General features: G+C 45.4%; 1 protein-coding gene across 1 annotated transcript in view; it reads left to right on the forward strand.

The window, feature by feature from the left end:
- The first annotated feature begins 692 nt into the window (after window positions 1-692).
- COQ8B (coenzyme Q8B) overlaps window positions 693-22,346 on the forward strand; it is an 87,932-nt gene continuing 66,278 nt past the window's right edge. Inside the window, exons 1-6 of the mRNA XM_077482212.1 lie at window positions 693-999; window positions 3,077-3,262; window positions 4,432-4,713; window positions 10,372-10,438; window positions 10,542-10,619; window positions 15,379-15,501. Coding sequence (XP_077338338.1) covers window positions 3,086-3,262; window positions 4,432-4,713; window positions 10,372-10,438; window positions 10,542-10,619; window positions 15,379-15,501 — 727 coding nt within the window. The 5' untranslated portion in view covers window positions 693-999; window positions 3,077-3,085. The remainder of the gene's footprint in view (window positions 1,000-3,076; window positions 3,263-4,431; window positions 4,714-10,371; window positions 10,439-10,541; window positions 10,620-15,378; window positions 15,502-22,346) is intronic.

Raw genomic sequence — 22,346 nt, forward strand, 5'->3', positions numbered from 1 at the left:
CAGAGATATCTCTCTTCAAAAAACAGACGTACATCGTTGTGCGGCGGTCGGTAAGTTGTTAACCACTTCATGCAAAACAATGTACCCGTACGTCAGTACTTTGATGATAAATATGGTATTTTCGGGAATGTTGTGTGTTTCTCTTTAAGATAAAAGTGGTTTCCGTGGCGGATTCGCTGCAAGATCACTTTTATCGGTGGCGGGAGAGGTGCCCACCCCTGGGCCCCCCTAGTTTGGCTCCATGGCGTGGGATTGTGAGGGAGCGGGAGAAGACATTATAGGAAGGGGAGGAGACTGTGCAGGGGTAGGAGGAGACTGTGAGAAAGGGGAGGGGATTGTACAGGAGTAGGAGGAGATTAGTGCTATATAAATCCTGTATTATAATAATAATAATAATAATAATTGTGAGAGAGGGGGAGGAGAATCAGAGATTGTGCAGAAGAAGGAGATTATCAGGGAAGGTGAGAAGACTGTGATTAGGCAGAATAGATTGTGTAGGAGTAGGAGGAGATTGTGAGGGAGGGGGAGGAGATTGTGCAGGAGTGGGCGGGACTTATACTGTAGGAAAAGTCATGTTGTGTCATGTGCTGTTTACGCCCCTTCGTGACACTGCTGTTATGAAACAGACCACGTGACCGCCCTCCGGCAGGCATGTGCCAATACATAACCATACCGGCATCTGCTGACAGCCAATCGCAGCTCTTGTCTTTTCCCTCGAAGACAAGCTTGCCGTCAACAAGAGGGTAGCGATTGGCTGATTGTATACGTTTCGTGGATTGGCTGCAAATAGAAAGTGTTGTGCCCTTAGTTGCAGGAGCTTTCCGGTCCACATTCTAGCATGTCTTTTCGGTTTCGGGGGTCACTGTGTGCCTAGTGACAGATACCCAGATCGGTCCAACTATTTTGAGGCTCCGTGGCGGGCAAAGTTCCATCGTTTAAAGCTGCCCTAATCAAAGATGACGGCGGAAGTAGCACAGTAAGGGCAAAAGAGAGAGGAAGGTGAGTTCTGTGTGTGTCATGATTTAATGCTGTTCTACTGTAAGATTCTGAATGACGAACGAGCCTTCTGGTAGTTTTATTGTATGTCAGATGCTGGAATACAATGGTGTGTGATGGCAGGCTATGTTGTCAGTTATCTGAGTGATTCCCATGTGTGTAGTTTGTGTTCCTCAGGGGACTCTGCTCCCAACTCCATCCAATAAGGTTTTTGTTGTTTTGGGAGACTTTAGACTTACTTTCAGGGTTGTATTTTTGTCTGTGACCCCATTGGGAGGTTATGTCCTCACTTCCTGCCCTTGTGACTACAATACAAAAAATGAGGAGGCGCCAAAGCCAGACTTTACTAGTGACACCCCCCCCCCCCCCCCAATAAACATCACAGGCTCAGATTTACTATTTCCCCCCCCCCCCCATATACATCACAGGATCATCTACACCAATCTCCCCCCCCCCCCAAACATCACAGGCTCAGCTTTACTAGTGACCCCCCCCCATAAACATCACAGGCTCAGCTTTTCTACACCCCCCCCATAAACATCACAGGCTCAGCTTTACTATCCCCCCCCCATAAACATCACCGGCTCAGCTTTACTATTCCTCCCCTCCCATAAACATCACAGGCTCAGCTTTACTATTCCCCCCTCCCATAAACATCACAGGCTCAGCTTTACTTTTCCCCCCTCCCATAAACATCACAGGCTCAGCTTTACTATTCCCCCCGCCCCATAAACATCACAGGCTCAGCTTTTCTAGCCCCCGCCCCATAAACATCACAGGCTCAGCTTTTCTAGCCCACGCCCCATAAACATCACAGGCTCAGCTTTTCTACCCCCCCATAAACATCACAGGCTCAGCTTTTCTACCCCCCCATAAACATCACAGGCTCGGCTTTACTATTCCTACCCCCCCATAAACCTCACAGGCTCGGCTTTACTATTCCCCCCCCCCCCATAAACCTCACAGGCTCGGCTTTACTATTCCCCCCCCATAAACATCACATGCTCAGCTTTACTGTTCCCCCCCATACACATCACAGGCTCAGATTTTCTACACCCCCCCCATAAACATCACAAGCTCAGCTTTACTATTTCCCCCCCCATACACATCGCAGGCTCAGCTTTACTATTCCCCCCCATACACATCACAGGCTCAGCTTTACAATTCTCCCCCCCCCCCCCCATAAACATCACAGGCTCAGCTTTACTAGTGACCCCCTATAAACACCACAGGCTCAGGATCTGCTAAAGGACGTCAATTTTGTTTGGGAACCACATCGCGCGACCACGCAATTGTCAGTTAAAGTGACGCAGTCCTGAATCGCAAAAAGTGCTCTGGTCAGTAAGGGGGGTAAATTCTTCCGGGGCTGAAGTGTTTAATAAACAAAAAAAGACAGAATTTTTTTCTTGAGAAAAAAACCTGTTATTTTCTATTTTCTGTATATAAAACATATCCACAAAAATCAAATTTCTTCATAAATTTAGGCCAAAATGTATTCTGCTACATGTCATCCACGGGGGTGATCATATACCACCAAAAGAGAGCTCTATTTGTGGGGGGGGAGGACATCAGTTTTGTTTGGGTACATTGTTGCATGATCGCGCAATTGTCAGTTAAAGTAACACAGTGCCGTATCGCAGACAAATGGCCTGGTCATGGGGGGGATAAAACATCTAGAGTTCAAGTGGTTAATACTGCTTTTAAGCATCATATTTATTATTATTTTTTTAATCTTTAAAAAGAAAATAAGGGCAACTCTCCGAATCGGTGTCACCGACACTAATCGTTTTAAGATGAATTGTAAAGAACTCTCTTTCTAATATATAAAGGTGGCGCCGTGTGAGGTAATGATGGGTTATATTTTTTATATATATATATATATATATATATTGTAGGCACACTTCTGTCCTATCGGCACACACGGCTCTATAAACCAATTTAATGGCCTTCAGAATGTTTGTCACAAGTTCTCATAAAATCTGTGCATGTGATTGCATTGTACTCTCTAAGTGTATATATATATATATATATATATATATATATATATATAATGTTCTCACGCTGGCATTTTACATTTCAGACCTGTACAATGTGGGGCGAGGTGGCACTAGTATTGCAGGGTGCGTCCCGCGTGGCGCAGGCTGTAGCAAAGATGGGCTGTGAAGAACTGCGAATGGCCGCTACAACATCCACTCTGGGAGCCACCGTGAGATCCGTGCAGGCTACCGCTGAGCGATGTGTGGGGACCGCATTCACAAACATGCAGGTAAAAAGAGAACTTTCCAGCTAGGAGCCAATTTTGTTTCATTATTTTATTTTCTAACCTGCCCACCAGAAAATATGGGAGAACCTGGTTGGCTGCTCAGTAAAAAAAAGGCGGGCACTTCACACACAAATTCGTAAATGTCTCTGTTCTCTCTAAATAAATGATGTCCTGTTCTTTAATCATTCTAGGAGAGTAAAGTCAGCCATAGATGGATGGAATCTTAGCTGGCTCAGCAAGGATCAGCTGAGATTTGATCCATCTATGTGCAGGCTGATTGTACTGAAATCAGTTGACTTCAGTGCAACCAGCCTGTTAGGTTGTTTGCATGTAATCACTGCTGCTGGCAGTGATCAATGTGTTTTGCTGGCAGGGAAGGCTACCCTCCGGCAGAATACAATAGTGCTGAGGGAGGGATTTTCCTATCAACACTGACTATGTTGTTGGGGGAATAAAGCAATTTTTATTTTCTTCCACCTGCGGTTAAAGAAAAGACAATTGCATGATGTTTAAACTGCCTTAGGGAGGGACTAGGGCAGAGTATATAATTGGTATACTGAGTTCCAGTGCAACACCACAGTTCCTGCCGGTGAAAAGCTCCATTCCAGGCTGGTTGGACAACACTTGGTGGATCCCTCTGTTAACTGTGTATTGTTTTTTTCCTTTCTGTAAACCTTAACAAATTTTGGCATCGAAAAACCTCTAATAAACATGTTTTTGCAAAGAGCAGCCCAGATCCTCCTCTTCTCGGGCACATCGTCGGCACTTCTGGCCCCTCTCTCCTGTTGAGAGCCCCCACAGCAAGCAGCTTGCTATGGGTGAACCTGAGCTGCAGCTCCCTGTGTCCATTCAGACATGGACCTGTGGTTCAGCCCTGCCCCTTCTCCCTCCTGATTGGCTAACTGACTTGGTTGACAGCAGCGGGAGCCAATGGTGCTGCTGCTGTGTCTCAGCCAATCAGCCAAGGGAAGTCCCAGACAGCTTAGTCTAGACAGAGATGGGGCTCAGGTAAAAATTTGGGGGGGTGGGGGGGGGCTGCTACACACAGAAGGTTTTTTTTATTCTAATGCATAGCATGCATTAAGATAATAAAAAAAACCTTCTACCTTTACAACCACTTTAATTTAGTTTCTTTGGTTATTAGTTTGTCTCTTTCTTTGTTTTTTGTATAGGTCCGGCAGACAGATTCCAGAGTGCGCCCGGAATCCTCTGATTTCAATGCAGATACGTGGAATGTGATGTCAGAGATTCCTCCAGAGGAAGAGGAGCCACCCCCCAGGAGTAATCCTGGTCAGTGGTCTCAGAAGACAGGCACAGGCATGTCAGGAATGAACATAGGACAAGTCAGAAGTTACAGCACCGTCAGAGGACTCACAGCTGATGAACTGCAGAGAGCACGAGACGCCAAGGCCCAGGACGGAGCAGAGGATCATGGGAGGCCCAAGAGACAGAAGGTTAGAGCTTAGTGCTAGAAAATAAAATGGTCAAGGTAGCTTCATTCTAAGTGGTGCATGGACCTTTTTACAACCACCACAGCAATACAGGTGTGCAGACTGAAGGGGGTTTAATAAAACTAGAACAGCTGTGCATGGAAACCAATCAGCTTCTATCGCTTTCATTTGCAAAGCTCAACTAAACAAGCTGAGGATGGAAACTGATTGGTTACTATGCACAGCTGCTCCATAGTCTGTCTACTTGAGTTTTAGTAATTTTCCCCCGGCAGAATTTAAAGCGGAACTAAACCCTGTTCTCATTTTCAGCCAAGGAAGCTGGCATCTTAGCTTCTGTTTGATCTGCAACAGCCATGGTGCTGCACATGTGATTAGTTATGACACCAGCCATTTGATGCTTTGGTAGAGCAGTTTGGTTGAGAGCACAAGCAACAGTGGCTGGGGGTCCATAAAGGGCGTAGGAGCGCCACACCCTCTCTCCTGAACCTATCACCAATAGATAGATTCATGCATCTATTGTCGCCACGTCCGGCCCCTTGTTGGGCAGCAGGCACCTGAATTACAGCGGCGAGGGTGTTTTTGTAAGTGCCTGATTAAAGCCGTGGGCTCTAATAGACGTCCTGAGTAGAGCCATAGGCTCTAATAGGCTTCAAAATTGGTAAACAGCAGGCGTAATGCTGTGCATTCGTTGCTTACACAGTGTTGTGTAGGGAAGCGAATACATCTCTTCCCTAACACTGACCCGCCTCTCCGCCAATCTGGATGTTTGGGTCTGGTTACTCTGTCACCTGATTGGCTGCAGCGACAGGCACTGTGATTGGATGCCTATCAAGCGTCCAATCATTGCAGAGGACGGGAGAAGACATGAGGACTCGGAGCGTGGAGGATAACACCGAGACAGGTAAGTCCCGGGGGGAGGGACACACTGGCAGCAATTGATGGGTACAATTCCCACACTAATAAGAGGTATAATGAAAACAGTCTTTAATGCAGCAGACACAGTTGTATCAAACACTACCCAGAGTAAAGTATGTGTAAAAAATAAATAAATAAAAAATCAATAAATGGTGTTGCGTTTCAAAATAAATTATAAAGTGCTAATAAGTGACACAATAATCATGTATCAAGTAAAAATTAACTACAATAGGTAAAATACATTAGTGCCTGGAGGTAATCATATGTGAAAATACGAAATGCATATAAATGTAAATTCAACAATAGTCCATGTAAATGAATAAAGTGCAAATGGTGCAAATTAATCAAAATCTTAAAGAAGTAAAGACAGAAGGTGCAGAGAAAAAGTCCTATATGGCATCAATAGGTGGCGCTGTGACGTCAGTGTTTGAAATCTTCGGAGTGTGTTTAACACCCGTGGGTGTGCTACCTTCTTACCTTACTGCTGTAAGGTAATCAGCATATCAGAGTAAAGGGGTAGATGATCACTCAAAGGAGGGGGATCCACTCCGCATTCCTTCCAAGGAGGGTCTGGTATATCTAGAGCCTGATAACTGCTTCCTCTGGGTTCCCTTTTCCCCTTGACTTAGTCAGCAACACAATCTGCTCAGGTGAGCCCGACATAAATGGGTGAAATTTGGACAAAGCAGGGAACCTCTATAGTGTAGTATGTTAAAGCGTTTTATTTCATCCGAAGTCACGTGACTGTGACGACACGCGTAGGATACTTGGACAATGGAAGTGACGTCCTGGCCACAAACTCGCTGCTCGTTTTCATACTGTACATGTTTACACTTCTTTAAATGTGAGTACCCTTATTATCTTTGACTTTTTGCCACAAATAAAATGCTTTAACATACTACACTTTAGAGGTTCCCTGCTTTCTCTGAATTTCCCCCATTTATGTCGGGCTTTCTTACCTGAGCGGATTGTGTTGCTTACTAAGTCCTGGAGGAAAGGGAACCCGAGGAAGCAGTTATCAGGCTCTATATATACCGGAACCCCCCTGGAAGGAACGCGGAGTGGATCCCCATCCTTTGAGTGATCATCTACTCTGATATGCTGATTACCTTACAGTAGTAAGGCAAGAAGGTAGCACACCCACGGGTGTTATACACACTGAAGATTTCAAACACTGACCTCACAGCGCCACCTGTCGATGCCATATAGCATTTTTCCTCTGCACCTGCACTTTCTGTTCTTTGGAAGTTTTTACTTCTTTCAGATTTTGATTGATTTGCACTTTATTCATTTACATGGACTATTGTTGAATTTTTACTTTTATATTTATTTTGTATTTTCACATATGATTACCTCCAGGCACTAATGTATTTCACCTATCGTAGTTAATGTTTACTTGATACATGATTATTGTGTCACTTATTAGCACTTTATAATTTATTTTGGAGCGCAACACCATTTATTGTGTTTTTTTTTTTTTTCACAATGGGCACAGTGGCAGCAATTTTACGGGTACAGCGGGTGCCGGCAGACATCGGGTACCGTGCACCCGCCAATCAGCTTCTGTGTGCTATCGCAGTGGAAGGGAGCTGTGTAGGGGTCGCGTATGTGAGCCGCTGGTGGAAGTGTCGGACCACATATATATAATTATACATACATAATCATTCAGATGTTCATTAGCAAACTTCAGACAGGCCTGTACATGTGCTTTCTTGAGTAGGGAGAACTTGCGGGCGCTGCAGGATTTCAGTCCTTCACTGCGTATTATGTTACCAATTGTTTTCTTGGTGACTATGGTCCCAGCTGCCTTGAGATCATTGACAAGAGTCTCCCGTGTAGTTCTGGGCTGATTCCTCACCATTCTCATGATCATTGAAACTCCATGAGGTGAGATCTTGCATGGAGCCCCAGACCGAGGGGGATTGACAGTTATTTTGTATTTCTTCCATTTGTGAATAATCGCACCAACTGTTGATACCCTCTCACCAAACTGTTTGGTGATGGTCTTGTAGCCCATTCCAGCCTTGTGTAGGTCTACATCCTTGTCCCTGACATCCTTGGACAGTTCTTTGGACTTGGCCATGTTGGAGAGATTGGAATCTGATTGCTTCTGTGGACAGGTGTCTTTTATACAGGTGACAAGCTGAGATTAAAGGGAGTGCTCCTAATCTCAGCTCGTTACCTGTATAGAAGACACCTGGGAGACAGAAATCTTGCTGATTGATAGGGGATCAAATACTTATTTTGCTCATTAAAATGCATATCAATTTATAACTTTTTTGAAATGCATTTTTCTGAATAATTTTATTGTTCTGTCTCTCACTGCTAAACCTACCAGTAAAATTATAGACTGATCATTTCTCTTTCAGTGGGCAAACGTACAAAATCGGCAGGGGAGCAATTTTTTTTTTTTTTTTTTTTTTCATTCGCTGTATACCGATTCCAATAAAGCAAGTGAAAACAAAATAATACGTTTTTATTCTAATACAGGATTTATATAGAGCCAGCAGTTTAAAAAAATAAAGGGAGATGGTTAGTTAGTCTCGGTTCACACCGAGATTTCACAGCATGAGTTCTGTTGTGACAAGTGCGATTCTAATGTGAATAAATGCAATTTCTAAGGGGATTTGGCATAGCTGGAGACGAAATTCGCACCAAACCCACACTAAACTACAGGCACAGGACCCTTTTTTTTTTTTTTTTTTTTTTTACCAGATCAGAATCGCACTGCATAGATGTATATGGCCTTCGTTGAAAACCATGTTTTTTCAGATGATATGCAAATCCATGCCGTTCGAATCAAGATAATCCGCTTAGAATTCGCATCAGTGAAAATCTGGACTTTTATACATACAATTTGATACAAGAGGATTAGGAGGGCTCTGCTTATAGTGAGAACTTACAATCTAAAGGGAAAGGCAAGAGTTACAAAAAGTAATAACTGTAAGGGATAGTTTGATGGAGAACATTTTTTTTAATTTTAGGCAGGATTGGCTTTTTCAGGAAAGATGAGTTTTCTGGGATCGCCTAAAAGTGGACAGTAGGAGGGTGCTAGATTGGGGTAAGGAGTTCCAGAGGATGGGAGAGGCTCCGGGGAAGTCCTGGATGTGTGCATGGCAGGACAAGGGAACTAGAGAGCAGGAGGTCTTAATATGGTGGGGAGGGGAGAGTTTGGATCGTATTTTGAGATGAGGTTGGTGATTGTAGCTAGGGGCTGAGTTGTGGATGGCTCTGTATGGTTTTTAGTATATTGAATTTTTATACAGATGCAGATAGGTTAGTAAGGTGGTTTAATTTAGTATGAGCATTAATGATAGACTAAAGAAGGGATAACCTGTGTAGAGGTAGGCCAACTTGGAGGGAGTTGCAAATGTTGAGGGTTGGGAAATAACCAGGCAATGAATTATAATTTTGCGGTATTGTTGGTTATGGTGGGGCAAACTTTGGAAATGTTATGGTAGTAAATGCTCCAAGATTTTGGTCCCTTATTGGACGTGACACTGAAATGATGGGAGGGACTAATAGTTGCGCGATGGTAAAGTTGTACAGGGGGGATATTATGAGCTCCGTTTTTTTACATCAAGTTTTAGGAAGTAGTGTGACATCCATACTCGGGGCCACTGATAGGGCAGTACAACCAGCCCTGTTGTACCGGGCCTGGCCAGCAGGGGGGGGGGGGGGGGGCCCGAGCAGCTTTTAACTTCTAGCTAAAAAAAAAAAAAAAGTTAAATAACTATATTAACCCGCACCCACTTGCTTACCAAGGTCTATAAGGAATATATATTAATTTCCTGGGCCCCATCAGGTTACCAGAGGGGCCCAGGAGGTGAAAGCAGAAGAGGGACTTTTTTTCCATTTTCGGGTGCAGGGATACAATGTCGTGCTGTATGCTGCTCTCAGTATACCTGCACAAACTAAAGTTCTCCCTGCTCACTGTATGCCTCTCTTGCGGATGGATATTACTGTTATACGGCTCCCTTCATTCAGTAAGTGCTGCAGCTTGAGGGACTTATCACTGAGGCGGCTGAGACAGACAGATCAGCAGGAGTAATATGAACAACGGCAGTGGTGCACAGGCAAGCAGTCCCCTGCACATTCACACTATTGTAGCATGTGCAGTCCCCAGACTCTGTGTGCTCATGGAAGATACAGTAAAAACACAGCCAAGCTGCATTTTTTACCACCCCAAACCACTTCCCTTTGATAACCTTTCACCCAAACTTTGCATTTTTCATGCAGACCTGATTGAAAGCTCCATGTAGGTTTACAGGTATGAACTGACTTGTGTGCATTTAGATCCACCTTCCTCGATGTTCATTCAGGTGGGGGAAAAAAAAAATATCCTTTTCTCTTTTTCCAGACCTAAATGTGACAGATCAGAGGTAGCCTGATGTAAGTGGACACAAGTCGGTGGTGTATGAAGACACAAACTGGGTACAGATGTCAAAACACTGACTTCTCTCCCATTCAGATGTAGTTATGATTGGTGGGGCGCTGTAAATGTTACATGTTCCAGCTCCTGCCTCCAGACACACCCCCGACAGCGTGGAGGCAAGGGCGGGGTTGTGGGCGGAGCCAGGGTGGGTTGTGGGCGGGGTCAAGGGCCCCCGTCAGGTAGGCTGTATGGGGCCCCATGATTTCTAACAGCGGCCCTGTCCATACTGATATGTTTATTCGTATTTTATGTGCCTGGAATTCTGTAGCCACAACTCCTCCTTATCATGAGTACGTATGTTTTATTGACAGCTCAGCGACAGGGCTCGAGAGAGGAAGGTTCCTGCATCCCGTCTCAGCCGCATGGCAAACTTTGGGGGTAATTTTTTGTTTTCTTGAGGAAATTGCTTTGTTCTGTCTGTTCTCCCAATCTTTAAATGGTAGTTTTATTTGTGTGTCTCTCTCGTGATCTCATTGCACAGGTCTAGCTGTCAGCCTTGGAATTGGTGCTTTGACTGAGGTAGCAAAACAGTCTTTGAAAGGGGAGAAGAAGACACAAGGTGAGTGTGGATGTTGGGTTTTTACAAGGGTAACAATCATTCAGGGCAAAGTTGACATTTCTTTAACCACTTCCCACTCCTCGTGTTGTCTCTCAAGTTCGATGTTATATGACATCACCCCACTCTTTCGGGGGCACACAGCACAGCGATCAGTGGTGTGCGCTGTCCTGGGACGATGTTGTATGACGTCGCCCCACTCTCTCGGGGGCACGCGGCACAACGATCGGTGGTGTGCTCTTCTTGGGATGATGTTATGACATCGCCCCATTCTCTCGGGGGCACTTGGCACAGAGATCGGTGGTGTGCTCAGTCCTGGGACGTTGTTATATGACGTTGCCCCACTCTCTCGGCGGCACAGCGATCGGTGGTGTGCTCTGTTCTGGGACGATGTTGTATGATGTCGCCCCACTCTCTTGGGGGGGGGGGGGGGGGATGGGCACACGGCACAGCGATCAGTGGTGTGCTCTGTCCTGGGATGATGTTATATGACATCACCCCACTCTCTCGGGGGCACACGGCACAGCGATCAGTGGTGTGCTCTGTCCTGGGACAATGTTATGACATCACCCCACTCTCTCGGGGGCATGCGGCACAACGATCGGTGGTGTGCTCTGTCCTGGGACGATGTTGTATGATGTCGCCCCACTCTCTTGGGGGGGCACACAGCGATCAGTGGTGTGCTCTGTCCTGGGACGATGTTATATGACGTCGCCCCACTCTCTCAGGGGCACGTGGCACAACGATCAGTGGTGTGTTCTGTCCTCGGATGATGTTATATGACATCGCCCCACTCTCTCGAGGGCACGCGGCACATCGATCGGTGGTGTGCTCTGTCCTAGGACGATGTTGTATGATGTCGCCCCACTCTCTTGGGGGTGGGGGGGCACACAGCACAACGATCGGTGGTGTGCTCTGTCCTGGGACGATATGACGTCACCCCACTCTCTCGGGGGCACGTGGCACAACGATCGGTGGTGTGCTCTGTCCTGGGACGATGTTGTATGATGTCGCCCCACTCTCTTGGGGGGGGGGCACACGGCACAGCGATCAGTGGTGTGCTCTGTCCTGGGACGATGTTATATGACATCACCCCACTCTCTCGGGGGCACGCAGCACAACGATCAGTGGTGTGCTCTGTCCTGGGACGATGTTATATGACGTCGCCCCACTCTCTCAGGGGCACGCGGCACAACGATCAGTGGTGTGTTCTGTCCTCGGATGATGATATATGACATCACCCCACTCTCTCGGGGGCACGCGGCACAACGATCAGTGGTGTGTTCTGTCCTCGGATGATGTTATATGACATCGCCCCACTCTCTTGGGGGCACACGGCATAGCGATCGGTGGTGTGCTCTGTCTTGGGATGATGTTATGACATCGCCCCATTCTCTCGGAGGCACAACGATCGGTGGTGGTCTTTGTCGGTGGGACGCAGTGCATCACTGATCTCGGTAAAGAGCCGATGACAAAGCTCTTTACCCATGTGATCAGCTGTGTCCAATCACAGCTGATCACATGTAAATAAGGAAATGCCGGGTATCGGCATTCCTTTCCTCACACTGACCGTGTGCGAGGAGACGAGAGCTGATTAGCGGCATTTCCTCACAGGAGAGATCTGAATAGATGATTTACAGTGCCCAGCAGTGATGCCAATCGGTGTCTTTCCGTGCCGCCCATCAATGCCACCTATCAGTGCCTATCAGTACTCCATTTTAGTGCAGCCTCATCGGCACATATCAGTGAAGGAGAAGAATTACTTATTTACAACATTTTATAACAGAAACTAAGAAAACTTTTTTTTTATTTTCAGTCTTTATTTTTTGCTAAAAAAAAATAAAAATCCAGTGGCGATTAAATACCACCAAAAGAAAGCTCTATTTGTCTCAAAAAAATTATAAAAATTGCGTTTGGGTACAGCAATGCATAACCGGGCAATTGTCATTCAAATTGTGACAGTACTAAAAGCTGGAAATTGGTGGGTGCAAGAATAGGGTAAAAGTGGCCAGTAGACAAATGGTTAAAGTTTCCCCTACAGTAAACTTCTTCTATTCTTCCCTTTCCCTCTGTTCCGCTTCTTTGTTATAAGTGTATACTGGCTTCATGTGTTGGACCTAGCTAGTCCAAGTACTGCATCATTGAAAGTGGTCAGACACCCCCCCCCCCCCCCCCTCGTACTTGGAAGCACTGAGTATTTTTATGGATTGGTGGAGCATGGCAAAGGTGAGTATAGGTGGGTCAGGATGTGGGCTTTTAAAGTGGTTGTAAACCCTTACATATACCTTGTAAAGTGACTGGCCTAAGGGAATACACAGAGATTAAACAAATTCTCCTACATAAGCTGTATCTGTTTATCTACAGTCTTCTTTTTTCTACATCTTTTCAAAGTCCATAATTTATAAAGCTTGTCTGAGCTGTCAGAAAACAGGGAGCCGAGAGCTGAAATAACACTGCAAAGCTCAGTGAGGTAAATTCTGAGAGCTGATAGGACGGGAAGGGATACACTCTGCATCAAAAAGAGCTGAGCCTGTCAATTACAGGCTGTGTGCTGGAGCTCCCTTTACTGTCACCTTTTTTTCTGTTGGTATCGGGGAAACTTGTAAGAAATGATTCATGCTGATGGCAGAGGAATGAAGCAGCAGACAGAAATGACACTTCGTGCTCTTAATTGTAAAGTGCACAATATAGCGGGATATGCTTTTGTGCACATTTCATGTCAGAGGTTTATAACCATTTTAAGAAAACTGTTGCTTTGCCCTGAAATTCACCTATTCAGTGGTGAATGATTGCAAGAAAATTTGAACTACACATTTGAATGCAGACCTTTAATCAAGCATGCACCCCATGCAGCTGTTTGGCCCCTGAGATGCAGGCATTGGGCAGATGTTAGTGGGCAGATGCCTCACCACCCATTGAGTCATCTGCCTCGGGTTATGTAATATGTCTTGTAATTCAAATCACTGTACTTTATGCTCTGAAGGATGGAGAAAGCGTCATTGGTTCGTAAAATGATAATCAAGGCAATCCTTTTCCTTTTTATTTTTTATAGCAAACCTGTTATATTTACCTGCTCTGTGCAGTAGTTTTGCACAGAGCAGCCCGGATCCTCCTCTTCTAGGGTCACCTTTCGGCGTCCTGGCCCCTCCCTCTTGCTGAGTGCCCCCGCAGCAAGCAGCTTGCAATGGCAGCATCTGAGCAATTGCCTATTCACACACGGAGCAGTGGCTCGTCCCCACCCATGGGCGTCTGCAGGTAGGGGCAAGGGGGGGGTCAAGTCCCCCCCCCCCCTGGAATCGTGGATCAGATCTTAAATTCAGCACAGTTGCATCACTATCGGGGTGTGGGCAGCCCACACCCGTGTGCCACCCGCCAGTGGGGTGACACCATCAAGGTGTTGTCAAGCACCCCTATCAGTGTAGTGTGACTTTGGGCTCTTTTCCCTGCTCAGTCCAGCAGAGAACTTGGCAGCGCTGTGACAGGAGAAAGGCAAGCTGCGGGCTATCAGAGGTTTTCCTCCGGTCGCCCCCCTTTCTCCTGTCAGGGAGAAGAGATGACGGCTCTCACCAGGTTCACCACCCAGCTTCCTGCCCGCTCTGTTTTTTTCCCTATTGGCCATAACTGAGGTCCAATCAAAGTAGACTAGGAGAGGAGAGAATCATGGGATATGTAGTCCCAAAGATTAGCGGCCCCATTTTCCACAGGGAGGAGGCTACAGCTCGATCAAGAGAGAGATCGAAAGACTACAGCGTGGAAAAAAATCTGAGGGAGAGAGTGCTACAGGACAAAGAACCAGGAGTGTGCTGGGCAGAAGCCAGAGAGAGAGCCACGCTGCCCAGCACCACCAGAGAGATCTACACTGCCCAGCGCCACCAGAGAGAGCCATGCTGCCCAGCATCACCAGAGAGAGAAAGACTGAACCACTGCCAGGGTATAGACATGCTACACTACTGACCAGAGTCGCCCCCGGGGAAACCAGAGTGAGCGATCGTCCAGCCGGAGGGATCACTGCTGTAGTTTGGCTGTGTCTGGTAAGAGGGCCTGTTGGCCATTATCCATTACTTATGCTAGGGATTGTACTATGTCTGCAGTCTCTGACCATGATAATGTGATAATGACATTATCGAAAAGAGGCGGCGCATGGGTGACCCTAAAATTATGCCCCCCCCCTGAAAAAAGTTCTGCGGACGCCCATGTCCCCACCCCCTCTTTATCCTAATTTACTGTCTGGCTGTGATTAACAGCAGCGGAAACCAATGGTTCCCATTGCTGTTTTCAGCCAATGAGGAGGGAGAGACCCAGCAGAGCCGAAGCACAGCGCTGGAGGAAGATCGGGCTCAGGTAAGAGTTAGAAGGGCTGGGAGGGCTGCTGCACAGAGAAGTTTTTTTTTTTTTTGCTTTTATACATAGAATGCATGAAGGTATAAAACCTTGAGCCTTTAGAACCACTTTAAAGTGGTAAAGGCTGTTTGGTATTTTAAAGGGTAATGTCTATACTACTCCTTTATTTTTTTATTTTTTTTTTGCCTGCTACCTTTTGTAGTGTTAGTAGATTAGCTTGTTGTAGAGGTAATTCTGACCAGTTCAGAGCTGTAGCTGCTATTCACACAGTAGGATATTTGTTTCAAACCAATGACTCTACTGCTACCAGGTAGGGTGCTCACCACTAAGCCACTGTGCTGCCCAGTAGTTGCCCAGGTTGGACTACAAACTTACTGTGCCAGAGATATTATTGATGTCCTTTTGTGTCCTTTCTCTTTAGCCGGCACCGCAGTTCTGGAGACAAATTCATTGATGACTGAGGGGAATGCAGAGAAAATTGTGGACACACTGTGTAAAGTGCGAGGAGCTGCTCTGAAGATTGGTCAGATGCTTAGTATTCAAGGTAATTAAATAATAATTTGTATACTGAGACAGTAGCTAAAGTTAAACAGACTGTGCACTTTGCAAAGTGCAGTTGCTCCAGAGCTTAATAAATGAGGGGAAGCTCTGCTGACTCCCATCCAAGCAAAAAATGCAATTTTCTGTTTGTTTTCCTTGCACGTGATTGGGTATTCTTTACAAAGTGAAGCTTTACCTCATTTACTAAGCTCTGGAACAACTGCACATGCAAAGTGCACAGTCTACTTGCCTTTTAGTAAGTATACTAGAAGTACACGGTTAACATAAAGGGGCTTCCAAGAATAGAGCATACGAAGGGGTAGGGGGCTCACAAGTGCCAAGGATGGAGAGAATCTTCTAAAGAGAAGAAATAATGTTAACCACAAAGAGTGGTTGTAGATGTTCCAGCAGTGGGGCTCCCACCCTGGGCACCTTACTCTCTCCCAATTTTTTTTTTTTACGTTAGTAAAGAAGGCCCCGCCCTCCTCGCTTACATATTTGGAATGTTCTATGTAATGTGAACAGGGCCTTATTTAATATTGATTGGACCCTGGCCATTGCCAGGAGAGATCTGGCAAGTTCCCAGGTATACAGATTCAGGTAGGACCACACATGTGCTGCAAACTAGTGTGTAAATAGTTTTGCCTGGAGTTCAGCTTTAAGGAGACTAGGAAAGTACAAGGAGATGTGGGATTTTTAACTAATTACAATATATGTACACTATTAGGATACCAAGAAACCTTGTAGAAATATTGACCAATTCTCATTTGTCTTCTCACCTTCCAGAAAAGCCCAAAATAATATACAAAAGAGCACCAATTCTGAAGCATTACATTGATACAAAGTTAAGCAGGGCAATCCCTTCTACGCAGAATGTGGAAACCTTACAAGAAGACCTAAATAATATAATGGGGTGGGCGGGGGAGCGTTGACGGTAAAGCTCCACTAGTTTTAGCTGCGCTTTTCGGGTGTTAAAAGGATTAAAAGCGCCCATAAAGCACCGCTGCCCATTGATTTCAATGGGCAGGAGCGGTGCATACACCGCTCCTTCAGCACCCTAAAGATGCTGCTTGCAGGACTTTTTGTAAGGTCCTGCAAGTGCACCGCTCCAGTGTGAAAGCACTTGGGCTCTCACATTGGGGCTGCAGGGGAGGCATTTTTCAGGCACTATTTTTAGTCCTTTAGCGCCAGAAAAACATCTGTGTAAAAGGGGTTAAACACAAGCACACTCGCACACCACAGGTTGAACTGGATGGACTGGTGTCTTTTTTTTTTTTTCCAGCCTTACCAATTATGTAAATTGTAAAAAGTATTCCAGATCCCCAAATAGGAAGTACATAATTTTTATGGATAGGAAAGGATCTTATGACAGTGGTAGATGTAAAGATGGGAGAAGTAATGAGAAAACGAAAAGGTATTCACATTTAATTTTTTTATTTGTGGGTGACATGCTGGACTGCCCCTGAAGGAACCTTTTAATGATGAGTATCGCATGTATGTACTCTTGAGCCGACTTGTACAGTGACCGTGGAACACATGATCCACTTCTTGGGGCTTTTTCTGTTTGGAATGATCCATGTTGCATATATGGACTTTATTTAGCTTTTATATTGTAATATTCCACTTCATCAGGCTGGATGTTTTCACTTTCCACTTAATACATTCTTGTGGGACATCCTTTGTGGATCACTTGTTGATAACCTTGCAGGCATCAGTGGTTGGATGTGTCTGCTATGTCTATATCTCTTTACTTGAATTCATCTACAGTAGTGAAGATAACTTGGTGGACAGATCTGATTTTACCAGCTGACTAAAGGACCGTACACACAATCAGAAAATCGTACAAAAAATACCGCTTTCAAAGCGTTAGTACGATTATCTGATCGTTGGTACACGGCTTTTGTCCGAAATTATTTGAAGGGACAAACGGGAAAAATTTTCTTGTATGATACCAGATCATACAATTTTCATTTAACCAGTACAACTTTTGTCTGAAAACACAATACAATATATTACATGACTTTTAAATTTTTATTCTGTCGTTCGAGAATTTTCGAACTTTAGTAACCTCTTCATTTTTGATATGGAGGCTAACAAGGGAAAAAAAAAAAAAAAAGACGATCATTCATCTGATAATCTCATTGTGTGTGCGTTTTGTGTCTATAGCATTCCCCCCCACCCCCCCCCCCACCCAATGGCCACGGGCATTTGAGGGACCCATAGTGCTTGGGTGGGCTGACATTTACCCCAGGGCTGAGTCCAAAGCTAAAAGGGATTGGGAAACATTGAGCGTCAGTCACTTTGAGTGTGTTTTCAAGGATGTTATTACTTGGCACACAAGGAGAGAGGACTAAGCCCTTGTACACACGGTCGGACATTCTGACAACCAAATCCGTTGGATTTTGTCTGACGGATTTTGTCCGAAACTGTTGCATACACACGGTCGAACAAAGTTGTTGGAAAATCCGACTGTACATAATGCGATGACGTTATTTCGTTACGACGGGACTACGTTCAGGCTAGTAGCCAATAGCTTTGGTCTAGGAATTTGATCTGAGCATGCGTGGCACTTTGTCCGTAGGAGTAGGCTACACATGATCGGAGTATGTCCGATCGGAGCATTTTGTCAGAAAATTTTACGGACAAGTTGGAAAACTTGGTCCGTCGGATACTCCGACAGAAACAGTCCGATGGAGACCACACACAGTCGGATTATCCGACAAAACGGTCCCATAGGACACATTCCATCGGAATCTCCGACCGTGTGTACAAGGGCTAAGAGCTGTAGGTAACCAAATGCAACTCTTAATGTCTCCCAGGAGAGTCACCTGGCCCCTGCGGATATCCAGCTCATCATTGTGTCTGCTGACACCAATGTTGGGGGTTTATATTGGGTCCGCTGACACCTGTGTTGTGGGTTAATACTGCGTCCACTGACACCAATGTTGGTGGTTATTATTGGGTCCGCTGACACCAATGTTGGGGGTTCATTTTGCCTCCGCTGACACCAATGTTAAGGATTAATATTGTGTCCACGTCAATGTTGGGTGTTAATATTGCATTCAGTGACACCAATGTAGGGGCCTTTTTTTTTTTTTTTTTCCATACACTGACACAAAAGTCTAGGTTATATAGGAAGATGGTATGTATGGTAATTTTTGGAGGGTCACTCCACCCAAAACATTCAGTAATAGATGGAGTAGCCTTAATTCCCCATGATTAAGTTCTGGGGGCAGAGTGAAACGCATTGGAGGGGCATGGCTTGGTTGAAGCCCAGGCTGAGGTTGACATATCCCTCCTCATGGGTTTTGCTGTGATGTGCGACTTTTAGGACTTTCTTTCTTTCCCTCTTGGATGCTTTGAGCTGAGACTAGCTCTGTCCTTGTCAGCACTCTGAGTGTTTTGTCATGCAGGAGGACCTGGTGGAGCTTTGAGCAGCGCCTGTTATTTTTGTTGTGGATGGAGGAGCGTTATACTACCTAACTGTATCTCATATGTTGTGATGAGATGTCTGGAACTGAGATCCCAGATCTTCACATTTACTCCAACCATTACATGGGGGGGGGGGGGGGGGGTTGACTCTCCCAGATGATCAATTCATCGGATGGTGCATGGAACAGGAGAAATGAGATCACCTCATTGTGGGCAGGAATAGAGCAAGAAACTATTGTAAGGTGATGATGCTACAGGAGACCTAAGAAGCCAGTGGGCGACTAAGACCAGCACTCCACTTTTAACTGAAATCTCACTTTTGGATGGACTGGCCCTTTAATTGTACAGGTGATACAACGGACATGGCGGAGGGCGTGTATGTAAACCCCCCCCCCCCAGTGCTGCCGACCTATGGAATACATTAATGGGTTAAAGGATATGCAAACCCTAAAAATGAACTTCTCCTATTTTTTGTCCAATTAAAAAAAAAAATACCTGCCAGAAATCCATCAAGCCTGTGTGTTCCCGTGCTCTGTGCCTCTGCTGCACTGAAACCTCAAGCAGTATTGTCAGCCAGTGTTAATTTCATCGACTAAAATGACTAAAACCTTTTAGTCGACTAAATTAATACTATTTAGTAGACTAAAATACAACTAAAACGAAAACAATGGAGATGACTAAAACTAAAATGCCATTTTAGTCAAAAGACTAAGACTAAAACTAAATTGAAATTTGACTTCAGAATTAACACTGGTCTGTAGTGCATGTTCAAACCTCAATACCATAAATAATAACATATTCGATTTTTCAGGCCATCAGTATATAATGAGTTTGGAAATTGTAGAGAAATATTCACTAAATGCATGTTAATTTATTTACACTTAGATTTTAGACCACTAAAATGAGTTTTAGTCGACTAAAATGTACTGGAGATTTGGTCAACTAAATACGACTAAAACTAAAATGATTGCAGAAGACTAAAATGGGACTAAAACTAAAATGCCATTATAGTCCTAAATTCTAAATTGAAATTTGCTGCCAAAATTAACGCTGCCCTGCTGAGTTCTCCTCTATAGACTACAGAACACCTGCCCCTTATGTTATGAAGATCAGGAGGTGTCCTATAGTCCTAACACACTTTTTGCCCAAGGGTGCCTATGATGCTTTTCCATACATACAGTACCGCGAATGAACATTGTCACCCTAGGACAGGAAGTATGTTACTGGCAGGATCATCAGATGAAAAATAATGTGGCCACACCATCTTAGAACTGGTAAACTGTAATATATTCAATTTTTACTGGTGCCTTCTTCAGGTGCGCACACTCTCCTTCCTTTTACTCTCCTGACACTCCATTAAAACCCAAATGAACATTTAACTTAAATCAGCTAAATCCTTTATGTTGCAGGTGCATCATAACAAAAAGGTGTTCAGTGTATTGCAGTTGGAAAAACCGCAACAGCCTGCCAGCAGCGGCAAAGTGGGGCCCTGGCTTTCCATGTGGAATCGATTATCTCTCCCCAGAGGTCCAACATGCCCCCTGCTGAGTCTGAGATATCGCACTGCAATCAATAGAGCTCAAGCTCCCTGCTATTGGAGAGCTCTATCTCTGACCCTTCAGGAAACAAGCTAAACCTCTGCAGAGAGACTGCTGCTTCCCCATGTAGCGCAAGGGACCTTTCTTTCCTGCAGCATGCTGTCAGGGCACAGGCTTTTCTAGTCAGGTTGCTGTTTAACCACTTCAATACAGGGCACATCCACCCCCTTCCTGCCCAGGCCATTTTTCAGCTGTCAGCGCTGTCGCACTTGCGCGGTCATGCAACACTGTGCCAAAAATAAATTCATAATTTTCTTCACACAAATAGAGCTTTCTTTTGGTGCTATTTTAATCACTTCCCGCCTGACCGTCATTCTGCTATAGGCCGGGCAGGTAGTGATTAAATACCACCAAAAGAAAGCTATATTTTGTGTGAAGAAAATGATGGTGGTTCTGTTATCCTGAGTGGACGTCATATGACGTCCAGCAGGATAACGGGGGCATGCAGCGCGGCGATCGGAGGTGCTGTGTGTCAGTTTCACACTGCATCTTCAATCGTAGTATAGGGCCTCTGACAGGGGCTCCATACCACGTGATCAGCTGTGACCAATCATAGCTGGTCATCGTGTGAACCAGGAAGTGCCGGTAAACGGCATTCCTCGGTTCTCTCTGACAGGGAGAGCCGAATGGCTGCTCTCCCTGTCAGAGGGGGGGGGGATCTGTGCTGATAATCAGCACATTGATTATCAGCACAGTCCCCATGAGATGTACCCATCAGCTTCCAATCAGTGCCCCATCAATAACAGCTGTCAGTGCCAATGAAAGTGCCAATCACTGCCCAGCAGTAATGCCTCATCAGTGCCGCCTGTCAGTGCCCATCAATTGTACATATATCCGTGCCTCCTCATCAGTGCCTATCTGTGCCACCTTATCAGTGCTGCCTCCATCAGTTTCCCATCAGTGAAGGAGAAAACAAAATTTTATAACCGAAATGAAGAAAACTTTTTTTTTAATTTTTTTTTATTTTTTTTATTTGTTTAGCAAAAACACGGTCATTACGGCCCTGATACACCCCGACCAGACGGGATTCATGCCTGGCATAAATATCCGACGGTTGCACACACATATTGCGATTGCCTCATCCGTTGACCCGGGGGTGGTGGCCTCACTCGACGCCAAGAAGGCTTTCTACGCGGTCGAGTGGGGCTACCTCTGGGCAGTCCTGTCCTAATTTGGGTTCCGGTCTAGGTTCCTGACTTGGCTTCAGCTGCTCTATGCTCAGCCCAGAGCCTGCATCCGTACCAATGGAGTTCTCTCAGGGGCATTTACATTGGGGAGAGGGATGAGGCAAGGATGCCCACTCTCCCAGCTCTGTTTGCTTTAGCACTTGAACCTCTTGCTATCCTTCTTAGAGCAGACGAGTCAGTTAGGGGCTTACAGGTGGGCACGGTGGTAGAGAAGATCTCCCTATATGCCAAGGACTTACTCCTGTATCTGGCAGATGCCATGGACTCCTTACGAGCAGCTTTAGCAGTGTTTGATAAATTTGGCAGATTTTCGGGTATCTGAATAAATTGGAACAAATCGGTCCTGTTTCCCCTCTCCCAGTCATTGCCCCAACTGGATACAAGAACTCCCTTTTTAAAGTGGGTTGACAAGTTTACCTATCTGGGGGTGAGAGTAGGGAACAAAAGGACAGGCTATCTGGATAAAAATGTACCCGTTGCTGACCCTTTGACCCCAGTAGGTAGAGGCAACCTTTTAAAAATGATCTACCAAAATTCCTGTACTATTTTAGGCATACCCCAACCCCCATCCCCAGATCCTTTTTCTGCAGGCTCGAAAGTATAGCAATCTCCTTTATATGGGCAAAGAAGCC

This window comes from Lithobates pipiens, unplaced genomic scaffold (assembly GCF_037356315.1).
Source record: "Lithobates pipiens isolate NorthernLeopardFrog02 unplaced genomic scaffold, aLitPip1_a1.2 Scaffold_1, whole genome shotgun sequence".
Lineage (NCBI taxonomy): Eukaryota > Metazoa > Chordata > Amphibia > Anura > Ranidae > Lithobates > Lithobates pipiens.